The sequence below is a fragment of the Symsagittifera roscoffensis genome, chromosome 4 (genome assembly GCF_963678635.1).
Source record: "Symsagittifera roscoffensis chromosome 4, txSymRosc1.1, whole genome shotgun sequence".
NCBI lineage: Eukaryota > Metazoa > Xenacoelomorpha > Acoela > Convolutidae > Symsagittifera > Symsagittifera roscoffensis.
In genome coordinates this window covers 43,101,954-43,122,544 of record NC_087065.1, presented here as the reverse complement: position 1 = coordinate 43,122,544, position 20,591 = coordinate 43,101,954, and the positions used below count along the sequence as shown (strand labels likewise).

At 36.8% G+C, this 20,591-nt stretch overlaps 2 protein-coding genes across 10 annotated transcripts in view; both read right to left on the bottom strand.

The window, feature by feature from the left end:
- LOC134845050 (G protein-activated inward rectifier potassium channel 2-like) overlaps window positions 1–20,591 on the bottom strand; it is a 59,237-nt gene that overhangs the window by 3,239 nt on the left and 35,407 nt on the right. For 8 of the 9 annotated variants that reach the window (XM_063861885.1, XM_063861888.1, XM_063861886.1 and 5 more), the window contains 8 exons: window positions 16,112–16,531; window positions 15,562–15,573; window positions 11,782–11,921; window positions 10,779–10,977; window positions 10,373–10,483; window positions 2,744–2,961; window positions 2,214–2,424; window positions 582–768 (listed from right to left, as the gene is read on the bottom strand). In XM_063861885.1, coding sequence (XP_063717955.1) covers window positions 582–768; window positions 2,214–2,424; window positions 2,744–2,961; window positions 10,373–10,483; window positions 10,779–10,977; window positions 11,782–11,921; window positions 15,562–15,573; window positions 16,112–16,524 — 1,491 coding nt within the window. In that variant the 5' untranslated portion in view covers window positions 16,525–16,531. The remainder of the gene's footprint in view (window positions 1–581; window positions 769–2,213; window positions 2,425–2,743; window positions 2,962–10,372; window positions 10,484–10,778; window positions 10,978–11,781; window positions 11,922–15,561; window positions 15,574–16,111; window positions 16,532–20,591) is intronic. The other variant, XM_063861884.1, reaches the window with a different exon arrangement.
- The window catches only part of LOC134845049 (epidermal growth factor receptor substrate 15-like 1), an 87,165-nt gene that overhangs the window by 65,566 nt on the left and 1,008 nt on the right, over window positions 1–20,591 (bottom strand). The window lies entirely within an intron of this gene.

Genomic DNA, 20,591 nt, shown 5'->3' with positions numbered 1-20,591 from the left:
TCTCTCTCTCTCTCTCTCTCTCTCTCTCTCCTCCCTCTCTCTCTCTCTCTCTCGCCTCACTTTCTCTCTTTTTTCCCCTTTCTATACAAGCTTGGATAGCGCACTTTCTCTGAACTTCTCGTTATTTTTCGAAATGGTCGGAACAATAAATGTTCAAACCTGACGCTCTTTTTGGGAATTATTGATACTTTCAGAGCTACAATTAACGTTTTTTTTACCAGTTATTTGAATGTCTCTCTTAAGTTGCAAAAGGGAAAATAGTAAAGAACAAAATTCGCATATTCTTAATTTTTGATTGAGTTCATTGTACGGATGATTATTCTTTGCTAGGTACCATAAGGGGACTAATTAAAGAGATTCTAACAACTCATTTACGGTATTTAGCGCAGGATTTCTTCCTCAATAATAGAGGCCCTCGATACTCTTAATTCTAGTTTTAGATAGTTTTGATGTTTTTTTTCATCCAAAACATTTGAACAAACCGGGACATATGGTTTTCTGCCTATATCTCAAAAAAGATGTAGGTTATTAGAAATATAAGGCGTTTTGTTATCAGCAATAATATTTCTAAGGTTCCCTACGTTTAGGTGTTTTTTGGAAGTGTCGGTGGTTTTCTCTTCCTGCAGCGGCAGGTCTTCTTCCGGACTCTCTCCATTCTGCAGTCGGTCCAGATCCTCGGCCGAGTAGGGTAATGTCTCGTGCTCGTAGACAGCATCAAACAATCCGAAGTTCACCACGTACTGTCCACGCTCACGTTGGATCATCTGCCTAAAGTTATTTACACAGTGTTTTTACACAGTTTCTTATCACTGTTAAAACACGCTATTTAAGCAGACTTGTTATAAACCTCTTTTTGGAGGCTTATAACAATTCTGGAGGTTGAAAGTATTAAGTGACTCAGGTTTACCGCGGGATTGGAGAGAAATTTACACCAATTGAAAACAAGAATTTTTTATCGTTATTGATGGTATAGAATTAATTACCGTTAGTAATTAATGGTTTACCGTTATTATTAATGTTTGAGAACGTAAAAAACACTGAAAACGCCATAAACGACTGAAGGATGTTATGTATGCAGCCCTGCATTCCAATTCGTTCCAGAAAACAAGGATTTGTTCATTATGAACTGTACTGAAAGCATTCAAGCAATTGTTTCCATTATAAACTACCATTTATAAACATGGTACAATGATTGATACAGGCAGCATTCAATTTACAAAGCATTTCGAAGAAATCAAAAACCTATTTAACCTTTTTCAATCCAAACTTCGGGGATTATAGAGAATAATTGATTTTAAGATCGAAAAACGGGCTAGCAATGAAAAGAAAAACCATCACCAGAACTCATGCAAAAAACGATTAGATTTTAATGAAGTTTACCTATGAATAAAACGGGAGAACCTTTTTTTGCAGGTGGAATGGGAAGCAGTTCTTGTAGGGTACTACGGGAGGTTCCCCCACAGACCGCCCAGCCCCTTGCACCACTTTTTTCGATCGCAAAACCCTAAATAGTAAAAGTATGCGCATCTTATGCGTATTAAAAATAAAATAATTAGATAATGATAAATTTCTTTGCAAGCATTTTTACAGTTAGTTAGGAGGACGTCAAAAGGCAATGAGTCTGTCAAGGACGCCTCAAAAAACTAAAAGAAATGAGCCATTTTTTGTGTACGCATGTGTTTGGTAAAAAAAAGAAAAAAATTATATAGAAAAATGGATCTTTATCATCAGTGCGCTAATTTTTATTCTACCTATTTTCAAAAAATACCTGAGTAACTCAATTAGTTTTTTTTTCTAGCATATACAGTTCTTGAATACAGATAGATAGATAGGACTATTTTCAATTTCTTGAAAAAGAAAAAATATTCTTCGTAAAATTTTACAGATTCCTATAAACTTCTTTATTTTTCCTATTTAAAATTTGCTTAGAAAAGCGGTAATTTTTGCAAGAATAGCTAATATTTTATGGATTTGAAGAGGTTAAAAAACTCAAAACCAGGTTTAAAAAATTCAGCCAAATTTTGAGCATGTTTCACTTCTTTAGAAAATCCAGGTTGTCTTCAATGAAACTAATTTCATTTTTTTTCTTCAAAAAATTAAACTTTTTTTTTCGCTTTTGATGCAATATCACTCCAACTTTTTTAGTTTTTCAATTGAAGTTTCAAATTCGATGGTACAATTTTAATTGTGTTTGAAAATGACTAGTGGCCTACTTGAAGTAGTGTCCCCAGAGGATTTCATCTGGAGTGTAGCTGGTCCTCATCTGGGTGGTCATGCCAGTCTGTTCCACAGCCCCCTCCACTATCACCACTATTTCGAAGTCGTGTCTGCTGAAGTTGCTCTTCGAGTAGCTGTAGAGAGGGGAGCGCTCGTTGATCTTGTGACGCAATATTATAGGCGCTATGATCATCACTCGGTCGAAACCTGAACAAAAATTGAATAATTTGCAAATTAGTACCAAAGAACGCGGATCAAATTTGTTTTCCATTGTGGCAAAGAGTTTCAAAGTTCTTCTGAGGGGTCGAAAGTATCTTAAACGTCTGTTCAATTTGCGTTGAGCCTTTCCTCTCATGAAAACTTTTGGCTTTTTAATTGACTTTGTTATTAATTAAAGTTAACGGGCGATTCATTCCGTCATTCGATATAAATGCCACAATATTTCTACTTGGATGTCGGAACTTCGTCATAACAATCGTCATAATATGTGTAGTCTTTTAGAAAGAATAATTGAATGTGGAGTTACCGTTATCGTATCCAACGTCCATGTCGTAGAACTCGATGGGGTTGAAGTCGTGTTCCTCGGAGGTCTTGGACTTTATGAGGTACATGCGCACATGGGCCTCCACTAGGAAGGAGTTATTTCTGATGTCCCCCACCCTCACTGAGAAGTGTAGTTGGCCATCGTACACTCCTATGCAGGCCATCTTTGAGAACACCACCGTCTCCGCACGCTTCTTGGCCCTGAACAAAAGCACAAACAAACATATATTAAAGACTAAGTGAATGAGTACCGAACAATAAGCGAAAAGGATGCATGTAAGTCTTGACTAGGGGCGCGATAGAGAAACTCCGTAAAAAAATACACAGCTCGATTAATAAAGATTGCATAAGTTACGCTGAGAAGGCTTAGTTGTAAATGAATTTCGAGAATCAAAAATTTTCCAGAAACAATAGGGCAATTGCAAGGCTTATTTTTCCCTCGTTTTTCTTCTACCAAGTCGTGTTTGATCATTTTGTTGTTATCAAAAGATGTATTTGACATAAATTCAGGGACATAATCACGGGATCGACCTCCGGTTCATTATGCGTTTATATCCTGTTCATCTCAAGAATGGACCTCCTGACCACCTAAAACTGACCACCTATTGCGGATGAGATGTCAGCTATCAGCATGTTAGAATATCAAAGGAATATTTGAAGAATTAGAGAAATAGAAAGAATGGTTTGAAGAATTAGAGAAAACGTGAAACATATAAACCTGAATTTTCCTCAAGACGGGCCGAAGAGGAGGAAGGAGTGATCCTAACTTAACCTCCAGGTCAACTGAGCCTGGACTAGTTATAAACGTTCATCGCTGTAAAGTTGATTGATTTTGTTATTATTTGTGATACCTCTATGCCGAGGGTGAATAAGTAGAACAAAAATGTAGATCTCAAATTGTTAATTAACATGAAATCTTTTTAGATTTGTTTTCTTTTGAGTTCGACTGAGTTCCGTCACGCAGTACGGCACACTGTTCAGTCGTAGAATCAATTAGGTCATCGTAAGTGACCTTGAATAATACTAATCATACAAATACATAAATAACATACGCACTCCCCAAGGTTACTGTAGTGTGGCTGTGGCTGCAGCTGCAGCTACTGTACCACATTCCCCGGGGACAAATAAATTTTTATTAACATAAAAATTTAATAATACAATAGGAGTTTTCAAATCTCAGTTTAATGTTACTGTTTGAAAAAGTCTTTTGTTTTTACTCTTTACTTGCTCCTCTTTTCTTTCTGTCTCTTTGTATTGTATTCAAGTCGCCTCTCTTTCTTTTTTCGGAAAATAAAATTTCAGTGGGACCCACCACGAGGCATTCCACGATCGCGTCACATCCAGCGAAGCATATCCAAACTTTTTTCGGAATAAGTGTCTTTCTAAGATGCCCAACTTTGTCTCTGCTAACTTGTTTGTGTCTGTTTTGAGTCTCGCCAGTTTGAGGCGATATGCCTCCAAGGCGGCCTTATTCAAGTCCGTTAAGTCCTCCTCCGAACAAATTAAGCGTACTGAGTGCTGAGCTGGGTCACCATATCTCTTGGGTCCCTGATTCTTAGTTTGCCGATTACTCCTCCGAATCTGTGCGATGCTGCCCTGATGCTCGTCTTTGCTTGATTCATCCGAGCAGCCTGGCGGTGTGTCCATGTGGACGTCATCATCACTTTGCTCCGCGTCTCTGGAAGTGAGAATATCTTCGGCAGTTTTTTGTATCCCTCTCGTCAATACTTGGTCTGCCATCTTCTCCCATTCGCCCCGTGTCATGTCTTGATTTTGGAATACCTCCAATATAGCTTCTGGGCTGGTCTGACGGTTAATTTCTTTCATTTTTGCCTGTTTGATTGGAGTTGACGCATGTGGGGTGCTCTTATCTGACCGTCCTGGACTCTCGTTGTTTCCGTCCGTATTTAGTGCGTCAGAAGCTGCTGTAGCAGCTTTTGCTCGACGAGCCTCTTGAACAGTCGGTTTTTTAATTTTCTTCATTGGGCTGCTTTAGTTCAACTGTCTTGGCATACTCAAAGTCGGCCCAACGTTGTTGGGCTTCGCCCGTTTTACAGCCAGGTTAAGTCCCCCTGACTCTGTCTCTCGAGGTGACTCTTACAGGACTGTCCTGGAAACGCTCTGTGGCTTTCGTATCATCTGCTTCATTTTTATAACTCTCTTCATCCTCCGACTCAAGAGTTTCCTGTAACTGGGCGTTCGTGCCGACTCCTTTCTTTTTCGCATCTTCTATTTTTGGGGACCTTGCATTCTTCGCGATTTGTAGTGCCAGTGGTGAAGTTTCGACTGTGCGATGTAATTTTTTCTATATATTGCTACAGCAGCTGTCTTCACAGTAGATCGCGTTTGCGACGTCACCTTTCCTTTTAGAGAATTAGTGAGAGCTTTCCCGCTGTTCCTGTTTTCGTCCTTGCAAAGCAAAATTGGTGACCATGCATGGTTTTGCTCCTCCGCCGGTTTATCTTCGATAAAGCCCTTTTCCCACGAGTACAGTAACTCTTTTCTCAAATCCGGTTTGATCGTACTCGTTTCGTCCACCAGTCTCCAGATATCACTGTCCGACGCATCCCGTCGAGTGGCATTCCAGTTTGCATTGGCCTCTAGCAACGTCTTAAATGCCTCTGCCCGGTCTCTGTCCTTTGCAAGTAGCGACTGCTGTTCAAACATCGGACTGACATCCCGACTGTTCGATCCGTTTGGTACGCTCTTGACATAGTCCCTGGATTGATCTATTCTTTTTCGTAAATGTGAAGCCGTGAGTGCCGATCTCTCCAAATACTGTTTATCTAAATCATCAGAGTTTGCCAAAAACTTATCTCCTAATATCTTAATTTATGTTTTTGGAAGACGTCCAAAGTGAGCTTCAAACGGAGAGAAATGCATGGTTTTTGTTTCGCCCATCTAAGGTCTCGAATTATCGTGCTACGGCAGAGCTTTATTGATGAGACGTTTTGGTCTTAAAGCATTACTCTTAATTTTATTTTAATTGTTTGGATAGTACGTTCTACTAAACCGCATCCTCGGTGATCTCCCACCGGGCAAAATTTTTGTTCTATGTTGTTTTCGGAACAAAAGTTCTTCATTGGTTTTGCCTTGAACCCAGTAAACTGGGCAGTTCTTATAGATTCTGGTATTCCATGCGTGTCAATTATGGTGCAAAGTAACTTATTTGACGACTTTCCACCAGTCGATTTAGTAACTTTCACCAACGGAAATTTTGAATACCGACCTATTGCTACCAATAAGTGAACTTTCTTTCCCTCATGATCTTTAAGCGGTTCAATATAGTCTAATTGTAACTCTTGACTCGGCTGCGTTAGCAGTGGTAGTGTTTTGGTAGCGTTTTTGGGAATGATATATTTAGCATTCTTACCATAGCGAGTACAGCTTCTACATTCTTCGGCCGAATTAACGATGTTTTTGTGGATGTGTGGCCACCAAAAGTATTGTGACACATTGAGCATTGCCTCTCGGCCGGTATGACCCTGATGAATTTTTTTAAGAACTGCCGAGCGCAGTTGACATGGGATCGCTAGCCTATCGTTTATGAGTATGCAGTCGTCCAATACACATAACTGGTGCCATAAAGGATTCGCGTATGGGCCCATCAACTCGAAACTGTATCTATCATTTCTTGCGATCACTCTTCGAAGGCGGTCCATCTACGTGTCCTCCGTGATCAGTTCTGCGAGCAAAGTCTGATCAAACAATCGTGCGAGATTATCCGTCCCTCCTGGTATTGCGTCGTTGGCACTCCGCTCTTCTTTTCTGGAATTATGGCTGATTATTCTTGACACCACATTCACTTCCTGGTCATCTTCGTCCGGGCTGTCCGCCGTGAAATCCACCTCAACTATCGGCATTCCTTCATTCTCATCAACGCAATTATCGATCGCGTTAGGGCTGACCGTTTACGTCTGTGCCTCCAGTTCCAGCATCGTTTTGGCTTTTCCGATCCCTCTAAACCCACTAAGTCCCAACAAAATGAAACTAGTTTTGGTCTCTCTTTCTTGTCCACCGCCATCTCACTGCATGCAGCTGGTGATGGCGCTCCTTCTTTACACATTAAGTTCGCCGATGTAGAAGTCCCTGCTGCGTCTTTGTTCTTAATCTGCTGCCGCATTATCCTCCACTCTGCATATGGTATTTCTGAGTCTGAGCTGTCTGTGTCCTCGTTCGTTGCTCCTGGTCCCCGTTTTATCAATCTTGTCTGTTGGAAAGTTGTTTTCATGACCTCTTCCGTCACTTGATCGTGTCCCCCACCCTGTCTGATGTCCCTCACCTTTTTCTTTCCACTCTTATCCTTCTCCACCTTGTCTTTATCGTTCTTCGCATTTCCGTTGTTTTCCATCGTCAAATTTTTCACTGAATTCTGGTATAATTTCTTGGCCAATTGGTTTGAATGAGAGAAATTGCATAAAGTGTTTGTTTTAGAGTTTGAAATTCGTGAGTTGCGACCGTTTTCGTTCCGTTCGAGCCTTGTTCGTTTTGAACAGATTTGGTTGCTATAGCAACCGTGGGATGACGTGTTTACTTTATTGTCACTGCCAGTGTTTCTACCAGAATGTTCTAGAATATATTCGTTTCGAACAGGCTCGGCCATATCCAATAGCTGATTGTTCAAACTGTAGAGAGCTCTATGAAAGTTTTCAATCGATGTTACTACAAACTTCTCATCAAGTTCAGACTCTGGCGATGGTTCTCCATTTGGCTCTCTTGATAGTTTATCAACTAAATCCATATCCTTTCCAGGTATATGCATAATTTTGAACTGATATGGTAACAATCTATCAACCCATTTTGTGAGTCGAGACTGATACGTTTTGTTTGAACAATTTTCGCCTAAAGCAGATGTTTGTGCTTTATGGTCCGCAGCTATGGTAAATTCTCTACCCGAAAGATAATGTTTAAATCTGTCCACAGCCCATACTACTGCTAACAATTCTAGCTCACTTGTCGAATATTTTTTTCTCTCGTGTATTCAAATACCTTGATGCAAAAGCAATTAGCATCTAATCCCCCTCCTCTGTTTTTTGTTCGAGGGTGGCCCCAAAACCGCTGTGACTCGCGTAACATTTCACTTGTGTATCTTTTGTCTGGTTATAATAATTGATTTGTGCAATATTGGCCACTGTTTTTTTGATTTCGTCAAAAATAATGGAGTGTTTTTCCTCCCACTCAGACTTTTTCACCGGCATTTTTATATATTTCAGTTTCTTCTTCTCATTCTCATCCCGTAATAAGGGCCTAAGTTTATCGGTTAGGCTCGCTGCATGCGGAATAAATTTTGACAGGTGATTGATACTACCCATAAAGAATCGTAGTTATTTTAGTGATTTAGGTGGATTCCAATTGAGTATTGCCTCTGTCTTTGCTATTTTAGGAACAATACCAGATGGTGATAACTTATGTCCAAGCCAATTCACCTAACAATAGAAGAACTCACATTTAGCAATTTTTAATGCTAAAATTTCGTAATTTAGCCTTAAAACCTACAAGACTAATTTTTCATGTTCTTTTTCGTCTCCCTTCGAAACAATCAAAATATCGCTTAAGAAGCAGAATGCATTCAGAGCGTGGTTCAGCGTGCGATCCATGGCTTTTTGAAACTCCGCTGGCATATCCGCCAGACCATAGAAGCCTGTAAGGAACCTGTACGTTCCGGTTGTTTGCCCCCCACGTAATTGACATTACACTGTTTTGATGTTTCTGCAGTCCATTTGAGTTTGCTATATGCGTATTTTAAGTCTAAGACTGTGAAATACAATGTACTTACTGCTTTTGAAAAAACGACAAGACTCTCTCAATCTAGGAGTTCATCGACGTTGGGCATCTGATAATTATTTTTAAACAGTTGTCTGTTAATAGGTTTAGCGTCTAACGCTAATTTGATTGAGTCGTCTTTTTTCACTGTGACGACAATTGGGGCAATGAAACAATCACCGGTACATTTATCCGATTTCTTATATGTCCTTCCGATAACAATTTAGTTAATTCCGATTGAGCTTTCTCCTGAATATGAATAGGTATTCTTCGACCTTTTTCTTGTATCGGACATAATGGATATTTAAATTTCGTACTCACTACGTGATTTTTGATATGCCCTGGCAATGAAAAAGGTCCGAAAACTTATTATAAAATAGTTTTTTCCAACCTTGTGACTGCTCGCACAGTAGCAAGTCAAACCTCGACTTTTCTGTAGGTGCCGTCTTTTGAGTTGTGTGTTTCCCAATTTTGTTCTGGAGATCCAATCCTAATATGCATCTTGTGCGACGTTCAGTGACTAAAAACGATACCCCTTTCACTTCGCATCGGGCTGACCTGATATTGGTCTTAAATGCTACCAAAAATAGGATAGGTTGTTTGTTGTAGTCAACAATTTGTGCTGACAAATTTAGACTTTCTGCCGGCATGAATTTAGTTTTTGGACACTCTTATAGACGCTGTTTAGTTGTTGCGCAGTTTAAAAACGACACTGGACTCCCAGTATCTATAGTCATGTTAATAATTTGGTTACCAATTCTGACTAATGCTTTTAGCGACTTTATCTATGCTGGTTTAAGATTTCTGCGAATGTAGATTTTTCTTACATTTTGAGGACCTCTTTGCCGTGTACTTGTAATTTGGTTTTCTCTTCTCAAGTTTATCCAAACTGTAGTCATTAATTTGTTTCACGGACATTTTGTCTTCTTCGACCACCATGAGCTCAAAGGCATCGCAGGAATCAAAACATCTTATAAGATTGCATACTTCGTCTGAACTAGATATTTCCTCTGCGACCTCGTTGACTTGCTGTGGCTGACACATTCGTGCAAGGTGAGTTGGCTTGTTGCAGTTTATGCATGTTTCACCCATTGCCGGGCAATTTCGTAGGTGTCCTTCCCCGAAAGATTTTCCACACCTTGTACATTGTTTCTGATCGGCTCTAGATTTTGTGTTGCTTTTAGCATCCCATGTCCTCCGTTTATAAGGCTCTTTGTTTGATCGCCTGTTACTTCCTCCTCTATTGCCAACCTCCATAATGGGTTCTTGTTTTATCTTTACTTGTGACCCCATTAGATTGCCTGCACTTGCAGTGTTAGCATATGATTTTTGAAAAGCTTGCGTCGTTTGCTTTTTGCTTTGTTCAGCATGGAAAGATTCTAGGGACTCGCCCGCTTCCTGTGTTTTCGCGAATAGTTTGTGTCTCTCATATGTTATACTTTTTGTTTTTTCGAACGAAGTTTTTGCCAGGGCTACCATCTCCCTAAACTCAAGCTTTGACACTTCGGTATGAGGATTTTTCTGAATAAGTCTCTTTTTCCCCTCCGTTCCAAGGGCAAGAAATAATCTCGAAGCGATTCGTTTTTGGACTTCCAAAATTTTTTCCGATTTTTGGAATTTTCGTCCACCAAAAAAACAATTTGGCTAACTTTTTCAAAAATTAGCAGAAGGGGTAAGAAGTTTTGGCAAAATATGGTTTTAAGTGTTTTGGGAAGTAAGTCAATATTTGCCCCTGCATCAAGTGAGAACTGAAAATTGAAAAACAAAATTAATGAATTGAGCCACAAGTGTATAACTTGCACCAAGAATACGATGGCTGTGGTCGTGACTATAGCGATGTTGACATTACCTGGAGGCCTTAGCTAGCACCATTCCGATGAGCACAGACTCGAAGAAGGCGGCCAGGATTGACTGGATGATAAGTAGGATGATGCCCTCCGAACACTTCTCAGAAATGACTCTAAACATAAAACCATCTTTTTAGTCCCATTTTTTCACAATTCAAGGGCAATAAAACTTAAAAATGCAGCTCCTTCGAATGGAAAACCAACCATTAAATTTACGTGCCATGTTTTAAGTATTAATCATAAGGTAGTATATAAATTGTTTCAAGTAAAAATCCAAACTCAAACAATCCATTCTGCATATTAAATACATCATTTGAAATAAACACCCCAGTGAGAGAGATCGCTGATCGTCAACTTAAATCAGTTTTAGAATTTTAAAAATAAACATCACTCAGTCATTTCATCCACCTGTATCCATATCCGATGGTGGTCTGTGTCTCGAGCGAGAAGAGGAATGCGCCCACGTAAGAGCGAGTGTTCTTCAGACAGAAGTCCCACTCCACTTCTCCCTCTGACCCGACGGGGTCGTCGAAGTGGTCGAAGTCCTCGTGGAAGTACATGATGAGCCACCAGAAGAAGCCAAACAGCGCCCAAGTGAAGTTGAAAGCTACAAAATGAAACAAGAAATCAACAGGCCAATCGCGGAAAAGTGAAATTTAAGCGTGAACTTCAAAAAAGATCAAAAACTCCTTGAAAAAAGCTACGCATTCCAAATAAATGTGTTCAATTCGTTCATTGGCATTTAAACAACACAGCACAACCTAACATCTAACAAAATGAGAGCTAGTAACTGGCTTGAGGGTGAGGCAAAATTACCCGTCGAGAAAAATAACATTTTTTGAGGGACAGACACAACAGCGGTTTTCCGCAAAGAGCTGAACACCTTTTATGTTGGTCCTTCCCTCGATAATACTCTGACCTTTATCTTATGTTAACTTCGATTTCCGGACTGGATCATGTAACATCACCTTACTGCCGTTTTTTATAACCACATCTAATAGCCACATATCATATAACCATTCTTCATAACCAAATATGAATATAACCAGACTATCTTGGCGCGAGCTATCAAAGAAAAGGAAAAAAGTTTTCGAAAATGTACTATGTAAATATTCTTCTGGAGATCCAATTAGGGCGTTCCGTGTTTGATACCTTTTTGTTGGTTGAAAAATCGTCTGAGAGGACGATGAGTGCTTGAATAAAATGAAATTTCCACGCCTTTTGAAATTCAGACATATTTCTCCGTCAAAATTAAAAACTCTATAGCACCTATTGCCACATTTCTTTAAGTCAAAGTCTTGGATGTATAACAGAAAATCACATCAAAAATGAATAGCCATTCTCACATCTCAGACGGTTTCGATTCAGTAATGATTCAAAACTCTTGTCTCATGTTCGGGCGTTCACTCACCTAGAATGAATATGAGCATGAGCCAGCGCCACTTCATGTCCACGACAGTGGTGAATATGTCGGCCATGAATCTATGGCCCCTGTGTTTGATGTTGATGAACTTGGCATTGGTGGAGCCACTCTTGTTGAACAGACGCGTTCTACACCACACAACACAGTTTACAATTAGTTGAGGTTTTTGTTATTCGCAGAGGGTCTATAATAAGCTATCAGGACTGTCTAAGCATAGTCCAATTTTATCATTTGCAACATCCAAGACAGCTATTTTGCTGAGCGAAGCTCTTTTTTTGCAAGTACCGCTACTTTACGATTTTAGGGGAAATTCATTTGAGAAAGTTTTCTTGAAAAAGACAGATCAAAGAGGTTTGACACGTTCAAAAGACATGAAAAGTTTCAAACTCACGGTAATAACTTTTCTGGTCAAATAATTCAAGAAAAGTTAATTTTTCGATTAACATGAGAAACAGAAACTAGAAAATTTTGGTTCTTCATAGCGTTTACTGTACAAGAAGCTGAAATAACATAAACAGTCGAACAAAAGCCTAGCATAAAAAGTCAAAATCTTCTCTCATGCAATTCAAGATAGACACTAGATTCTAATGTCATCTTTTCAGAAATTTTTTTTTAGTTTTACTTATATTAATTTAAGATTTCCATGACTCAATTAAAATCCATCGATATTACCTCAATGCAATTTCAAAAGGATAGCCAGTTGCTTAAAAGTGAAACAAAATGTCAATCAGACTTGCATTCACAAAACAAAATTTTTTTTTCTACTTTTTCCTTTTATTTTTGACTGTGAAAAGATGATTCGTACGTTTAAAATAACTTTGTCTAGATAATTACTGATATCCTAAAAATCGAAAAAAAATAAATTATATATAGTGCGCACCAAATAGCAAAGACGGAGTTTATTTCATCGAAAAAGACAATTTTTTCCGCTGTTTGCTTTGAGAAGAAAAGTTCTCTAATTCCGAAGTTTGTCTACAAGGGCTTCGGCAAGATATATTATCACTAGTCCAAATCTTAAAAAAGCCCGACTCTTAAGCCTAATTCAATTCTAGATTAAATTTGTTAAAACAATCAATTGTCAATCAGAGCAGTAAGAAGTTTTCATCTTAGATGAATAATTACCTTCAAAAACACAGAAAACAATTTGAAACCCCATTACTTTTTTCAACTGATTGCTGCTGAATGCTAATTTCTGATGGAGGCGCTAAAAATTTAATCAAAAGTTTTGAAACTGTTTTAAAAACAGCTTTCAACTGTGTTTGACTAGGGTTCGACTTTATCGACCCTCAATAGGGTATGTTTCGACTGTGCTTAACATATGTTATATTTTTCTCGAATTTGAGCATATTTTGACTTAACGGTCGACTTGAAATAGCTTCTCGATCGCGGATTTTGGGTCACATAACTACAATTTCTCGATTTTGAATGTCAAACAAAACGTCCAGTACCTCGACCCGAGCCTATATAATCCTCAATTTTAACTAAGTCTAGCCCATAGAACTCTACCAAGGTAATCACTGAAAAATATACTCTTGTACATTTCTACTCAGAGAGTCGGTCTCTTCGTTGAGGTATGCTTGTATATTTTCATTAGCTGAACTTGGGTTGAACAAAAATTGGAACAACAAAAAGATAGGATTGCCCCGATTTTAGTTTTTTTTTCATCAAGAAAACTATTGATGGCTTGAGCTCAAAATTTTTTTTAAAAATTACCTGTGATCATACTCCGAAAAATTATAGGTTTTCGAGAATTGTCAGTTTGAAATAATCAATGCCCTTAATATACCATTTTTTAAGAACCGCTTAACGTAAGCGGAAACTACGTCGGGCTAATAATTTATTCAAATTGAATTGAGTCCCAGCATTTGGTCCAAATAAAGGGTTTCTAGATGAGAAAATATATTCCGCGTTTTTTCGAAAGCCGGAGCAGCAACAGTTTTTACTTATATCCAGATCCTCATAACGTTACGGAAAGAGATCCGAAGTACAAAATATATGAATTTTGAGACTTTTTTCTAACTACATGAATTGTGGTACCTTAAAATATTCCAAAAACTTTTTCTTTGATCTTTAAAATTAGCCTGACACACATCCAGCACAAATATTTTTTCTTTCTTCAACAGTCGGAACGATCGGTTGTTTTATCATTCCTACTTCCGAAAAAAAAAGAGGATATTTATGCTTGGGGTGGTTTTTTTATACAGTCAATTTTGGACTTTTGATCTTGAATGGATTATATTATAATGTCAAAAAGAACTTGCTTTTCTAAGCTCAAATTGAAAAATATATTAAACCAGTGGTCCTTTCATAAAATTGGGTTTGAAAATTGCTAATTTGCCCAATTTGGGATAAGTAACCGGTGATATATTGCGTTCTAATAAAACGCTTAAGCGGCGGCTCAACGCGTCCGAAACTGAATTGAGGCAAGTCATTTGGTCGTATTGTTTGGATACAAGGCGCTAAATAGAACCTTATGTATTTTGAAATAGCATATAGGGGATAAATTCAAAAAAAAACTTTTAAATTGACCTTAAAGGGCAGTCGGAACATTCAGGGCAGTCGGAAAAAAACTGAAATAAAATATCACGATGCTCAAAATTGGTTACAAAAATTAAAGCACTCCATCGTAATAAGAAATTTTTGCTCAACTTATGACAGAAACTACGAACATCAGCTACCAGCTATTGCTAAAGTTTTTCTTAAATCTAGAAATAATTATTTTGCTTCAACATTTTTTCGTTGTCTCATTACCCTCGATGCAATAAATTTGAGATGCAAATTAAGCTCATATTTGAAAACTGATTTTCACTTTTTTGCGATTTTAATTCACTAAGGCCGCTTTTGTTTCCCTTGCCTTCCCTTGACAGAATAAAATCAATTGATCAAAATAAGCTCGACTCATATAAAATTAGGTGGTAGAACATTTGGGTTTCTTTCTCTCAAAAAAATGTTTTCCCAATTTGTGCTCTCGTTTAGAAAACTAACAAAAAAACTCGGTGAAAAAATGCCTGTTTCAAAATTGAAGTAATTTTTTTTCAACAACCATTGACGTAAAAAAAGACGCCAACCAACTGACTTGAAAAGTACTAATTTGCAAATTGAGACAAAGAAAGCTTTTCAAAAACAAAAAAAAGTCATTTAAATTCTCCAAACTGAAATTTTGGCAATTACAGAGCCATTACAGCCTTTTCAAAATGAATCTTATTTAAACTTGCGTGAATTTTTAGAGATACTTTCAAAATATCTCTTGGAAATATGCAGAAATCGAGATAATGACGTTTTCAGTCATGAGATAATCTGCCAGAAGTCTAATTGAAACGGATGAACTGAATATGATTCGATTATAATCAAATGGAAAATGAACTACAGGAGAAAGGTAAGATCAGTGAATTGTTGGTATGCGTTAAGAAGCATCAGTCAAGTATGATTATGAAGACTATGATGAAGCACAGAAGACGTGGTACTAGACACCATTTAAATCAGAAGGAAAAGAAGACTAAAATGTTTTTATTATTACACACATTATGCGGCCACTTATGAACTTGCTTCTGACCAAAATCGACTCCACTTTGGAAAAAAATGATTTTTTTTTCTATTTATGTATTGTCCAAATTATACTGTTTGATATGATTTTCGAAATCATGTTTTTAGAATACTTTTTTTCCATTTTTGAAAGTCCTCGAGCTCCATCAAATTTTAAAATCTGGCAGCAGAAGAAGTTCACAACTGGGCATGGCATGGCTTGTGCAAAGTTGAAGAGTTACTTACTTTTTCTTCCGTCTGAAAATTAGTTGGCTTTTAAAACAGGCAGTGGTTAGCAGCAATTTAGTGTGCGATGAGCAAACTATTCATAATCTAGCAATTGTAAGCCAAATTTTTATATTAAAAGATCAAAAATTTGAAGATGGTGCATGTCCGGCTTACGATAAGAGATTCACGATTAAACGTTTTTTACATTGTTTTAGTGAGTGAAAATTTCTCCTTTTTTGGAAAATGGCGCTGTTGTTTTTTTTTGCTGTTTTGGTAAGGGTACGAACTTTGAAATCAGTCACGGAGTACACATGCAATACTTGCTAGATAAGTTATTCTTATCGCAAAACATTTAAAGACCATCTAAAACCACCACCAACTAAGATAATAACACGAATTCTTCATGTCACCAGTTTTTCAACACGCCTGCTTTTTCCTTAAAACCTGTGAGGCAACGTTTGAATTGGAAAAGTCATTTTTACCCGCGCCTTTCTTTTAATTGTAACGGAAAGTGTCACAAGAAAAGAAGCAGTTTTCATTTTTCGTCTCAAGTTGTAAATGAGCTTACCGATTAAATCTGAACACGCTTGATCTTCTGCGTTGCTGTAGTTCGGTCAGCGAAGGCAGCCCTGGTTCCGTCTCGTGTCGCAACAAGTGTCTCACAAGGTTAATTTTCCGCGCACGACTCGGGTCGTCGTCAACGTTCGTCAAACTCAGTTGATTTGTGTTTGACATAACTGTCGAGTAATTTGAGTCTGAATTGAAGGGGTTGAAACTTGGAGTCGCCGGTCGCAGAATGGATTCTAAAGGAGTTAAAGTTTTGCCGTTTTCAGAAAGGTTCAGCTGTTTGTCGTACTTTCGGGGAATGTCGGATTGAACTGTCGGTGGTTCGGAAAAATTGAGGGGTTTGAGTTTCGATTTGTCGTCTGAGTTGTTGCTGCTGCGCGTGTCACCATCTGTCCTGAGTCCATCGCAGTTCATGTCAAACCTAAGTCGCAAATATTCACTAAATTAATAAAGCGCTAAAAATCAAGAAGATTCTAAAGTAGTCATTTTGGTCGCTGATAAGCTTGAGGCTTCTTTATATTTGATTAAACAGATTAATATTGATTCTTCCAACTTAATGAGAGAAAGCTTTAAGATATGAGAAAATTCAAAGCACAATCCAGAAGGTAAAAGTTTTGGTCCGTAATCGAATTTCAGTAAAATTTACTTAGCAAAATTAAAAACAAATTGCAATCATCTTTACAACAGGAAAAATGAAATATTTTGAAATAATTTCCAATTTCATTCTTCTGATGATCTTATTTCCTTGACACAGACGATGGTGATGTTAGATGCAAGATAGATGTTTCTGAAATTTAAAGGCTTCATTGAATATGCCATTGAAACGTGACGAAGTTAAAAGTGAACTTTCAGGAAATATCTCGCAAGGGTGGATCTATGAGGAGCGGCGACGAATAATAAGACTGTTCCTGAAATATTGCCCCCAAATCATTTGTTACTACTATTTGGAGGCATCAATTTTTGACTTAATTCTAATTTTTCTACTACTATGACGCCAATATCCTCAAAATTCAAAAAGGCGCGCGTCAAAATAAAGCATAAAATAGCGAGTCGAAAAAAAAAGATAACTAGACAGCATACAGATTTTTTAACGAAAAACAATCTATAAAAAACCGAAAAACATAGGCGAAAATTTAAAAAAAATCGAATTTTGCCCCTCGTTCAAATCGCAGATCCGTTCATTGTACAGAGACAGTGTCAAGATAGCTGCGCCTCGATTTGATCTGTAAAAATTGTCTGACTGTATGTGCGGTAATATGTATTTGTTTAACAATGTATTTTGGTTTGTTCTACTCCAGGTATGTCGGTAATGATTTCTTCCATGTTGCAGTTGCAAAGAACTCCAATTATGTTGTTATTTTCCCCTTGTCTGGAGAAAATAAAAGCTGGCACATAAATTTTACTTCATTTCTAAAGAACCGATACTGAGCGTAAAAGGTTTCAAGTGGCGTTTTTTCAAAGTTTCGGAATATGTGTGCTCGGGGTAGTAATTTTTGCTTCGGACAAACTTTTAAACCAGACATTTTTGATAAGTTGTCTTATACCATCTGGAAATAATTGATGCCTTGAGCCCAAAGATGAACAAGACTGCTCATATCAGGGCGAAGCCCTGAATGTTCCGATTGCCTTTTAAGGTTTATGGAGCAGTAATAACATTAAAAAATTAAATAAAATGAAACGAAATGAAAATTTTTTTTTTCTAAAATATGAAAATTTTTATGAAAATCATCCCCCACACGCCATATGAAGAACAAAAGTATAGATTTCGCTCCTTGTAACAAACCAATTATGGCAAATAAGCTTCTTTTAACCAATTTGGAACGATTTCTTAGACGGATTAACTCTCCGCTTACGCGTTAATAGCGCGAAAGTTATCGCGCGTTAATTGTCCCAAAATGACCAAAATGGCAATATTTAAACCCCCGTAACTTTACAAAAAATGATCACAGGTGAAATATCTTTTCAAATTTGAGCTCACGACAACAATACCTTTTGAATGATATAAAAAAAAATCCGTCAAAAACGGCTAGTTAAAAAATCGAAATTTGTCTGAAGAAAAAAAAACCCATCCCGAGCACAAATATTCCGTTACTTTCGTATCGAAAGTCGGAACAAAAATATTTTACTTGCGATCAAATTTCGCAAATTTATGCTGGTTTGAAAGCTGCCAATGTTGGATGATTAACGCGCGATACATTTCAAGCTTTTTGAGCATATGCGGTTAATGAAACAAATCCAAACTAAATTGAGGCGAATAAATTGCTCTCATTTATGCGTTACCCACTTTCAACTAATGTTCCGACTTTCGATACGAAAGTAACTGAATATTGGTGCTCGGGGTGGGTTTTGTTTTCTTCAGACAAATTTCGACTTTCTAACTAGCCATTTTTGACGGATTTTTTCTATATCATTTAAAAGATATTGTTGTCCTGAGCTTAAATTTGAAAAATTATTTCACCTGTGATCATTTTTCGTAAAGTTATGGGGGTTTTAAGATTGCCATTTTGGCCAATTTAGGACAATTAACGCGCGATATATTGCGCTATTAACGTATAAGCGGAGATTTAATCCGTCATAGAAATCGTTCCAAATTGGCTGAAAGAAGCTTATTTACCATAATTGATTTGTTACAAAGAGCGAAATCTATTCTTTTCTACTTTATATGGCGTGTGGGGTGATGATTTTATAAAAAAAATCAAAATTTCGAATTTTTTTTCTTCATTTTATTACATTTAATTTTTTTTATGTTACAACTGCTCCATAAAACTTAAAACACAATCGGAACATTCAGAGCTTCGCCCTGATACGAGCAGTCTTGTATCGTTTTGTGCTATATATAGCGTGTGGGGCAATAAAATTATCAACATAGAATTTTTTATTATTTCATTAGATTTTAAATAATAACTTTTACATCGATTTTAAACGGCAGTTGGAACATTCAAGATTTCACTCTTCAACCAGCAGTTTTATATAAAAATACCAAGCAAACATTATACGCAAACCAATGCAACTTTGAAGTCAAGAAAAAAAAATTTTTTGAGCGCATGAATATTTAAAATTTGTAAATTATCAGACAAAAACCAGCTGTTTCGCAAGAGACAAAGTTTTCAATCATCGTAATCACTAGAAAAACGGAAAAATGCAAAAAAGTTTTTCAAAAATAAAAACGAGGGGCGATTAGTTTAGGTTGCTGTAATTCCAAATTAAAATTCCAGAAAACGGAAATATGAGACTAGAATTTATCGAGACTGGAAAGATAATTTCAGAATTTTGATTTGCAATTCAGAACACGATTAACAATTTTTGAAAAATCAACTTAAGTAAGCTGAAAAATTGCTTTAGAATGCCTGTAATCAAGAAAAAAACATACTCTAGGGTAACTTTTTGGAAATTACGGGAACAAAAATGAAGGTTTTAAATTTCCTCTAGCTAGTAAAGTGTACTTTTGTACTTATTCACGATTTGGCACATAACAATGAGCGCACAATTGGCGAACTAAAAATTTGCAATACTGTCGTTGTCATCTTGCAATTGCTAAGAAAAAAAGCGCAATTTGCGCGCATGTTTTTTTACGCAAAATTAGGTAATAAAACTAGCAATTGGATAAAGTCGAGTGATTTATTATAAAGACATAAATTCCGTCGTGAGTTAAATTGCATTGAAAAATACTAGCCACAAATGAGAATCAGATGAAACCGAGAGATCTGTACTACTATTCAGCGTTTAAATTCATTTTTTGTTTGATCTACTATGGAAAATTATGCGAAGTATGCTGAAAAATATATTGTCTGAGTTCAGTTGACATTGAAGAGCAGATGAAACTGATTTAATCTTTAAAAGCGCTTAATAAGTCTTCTGGATCAAAACTTTTTTGCCTTCTTCAACCAAAAAAAAAGATTTAAAAAACCCATATAAATTCTTTTAAAAAAATTTTCTTTTTTTATTTTTCTTTTGCAAAACAAACGATATCCATTCAGTGCTATTTTTATTGAAAGCGTCTATTTTTTTGTTCTCTAACAGCCAGAGAAAACCCACATTCAGCAAAAACAAAAGTTTTAAATCAATTTTTTGCTACTTTTAGGTCTATATCTATAAAATTCTAAAAAAATCTACGAAGCTATGTTTTATTTAAGCAATCAGTTCCGTAATTAATTATGTTCAATTTTGATTGATTGTAAGATAATTTTTCGATAAATTTTCATAGTTTTCAAAACATTGTAATGGATGATACTCAATTATTTGTATGCCAAATAGTGTTTTTTTTTAAAGTTGCTTGTAATATTTGTTTTTTATAGACGTTCCCTAAATTACAAATTTGGAAAAACTATTTAGCAGTTTTCAAATATCTAAGGTTTTTTCTTCAGTTTTTCTCGATTAGATTTTGTTCATGATGAACATTGTTTGTTTGTTATCACCAAAATGAGCTCATTGTTTTAGTTTGATTGTTAGATTGACGAGAGTCATTTTTTACCTACCGTGTG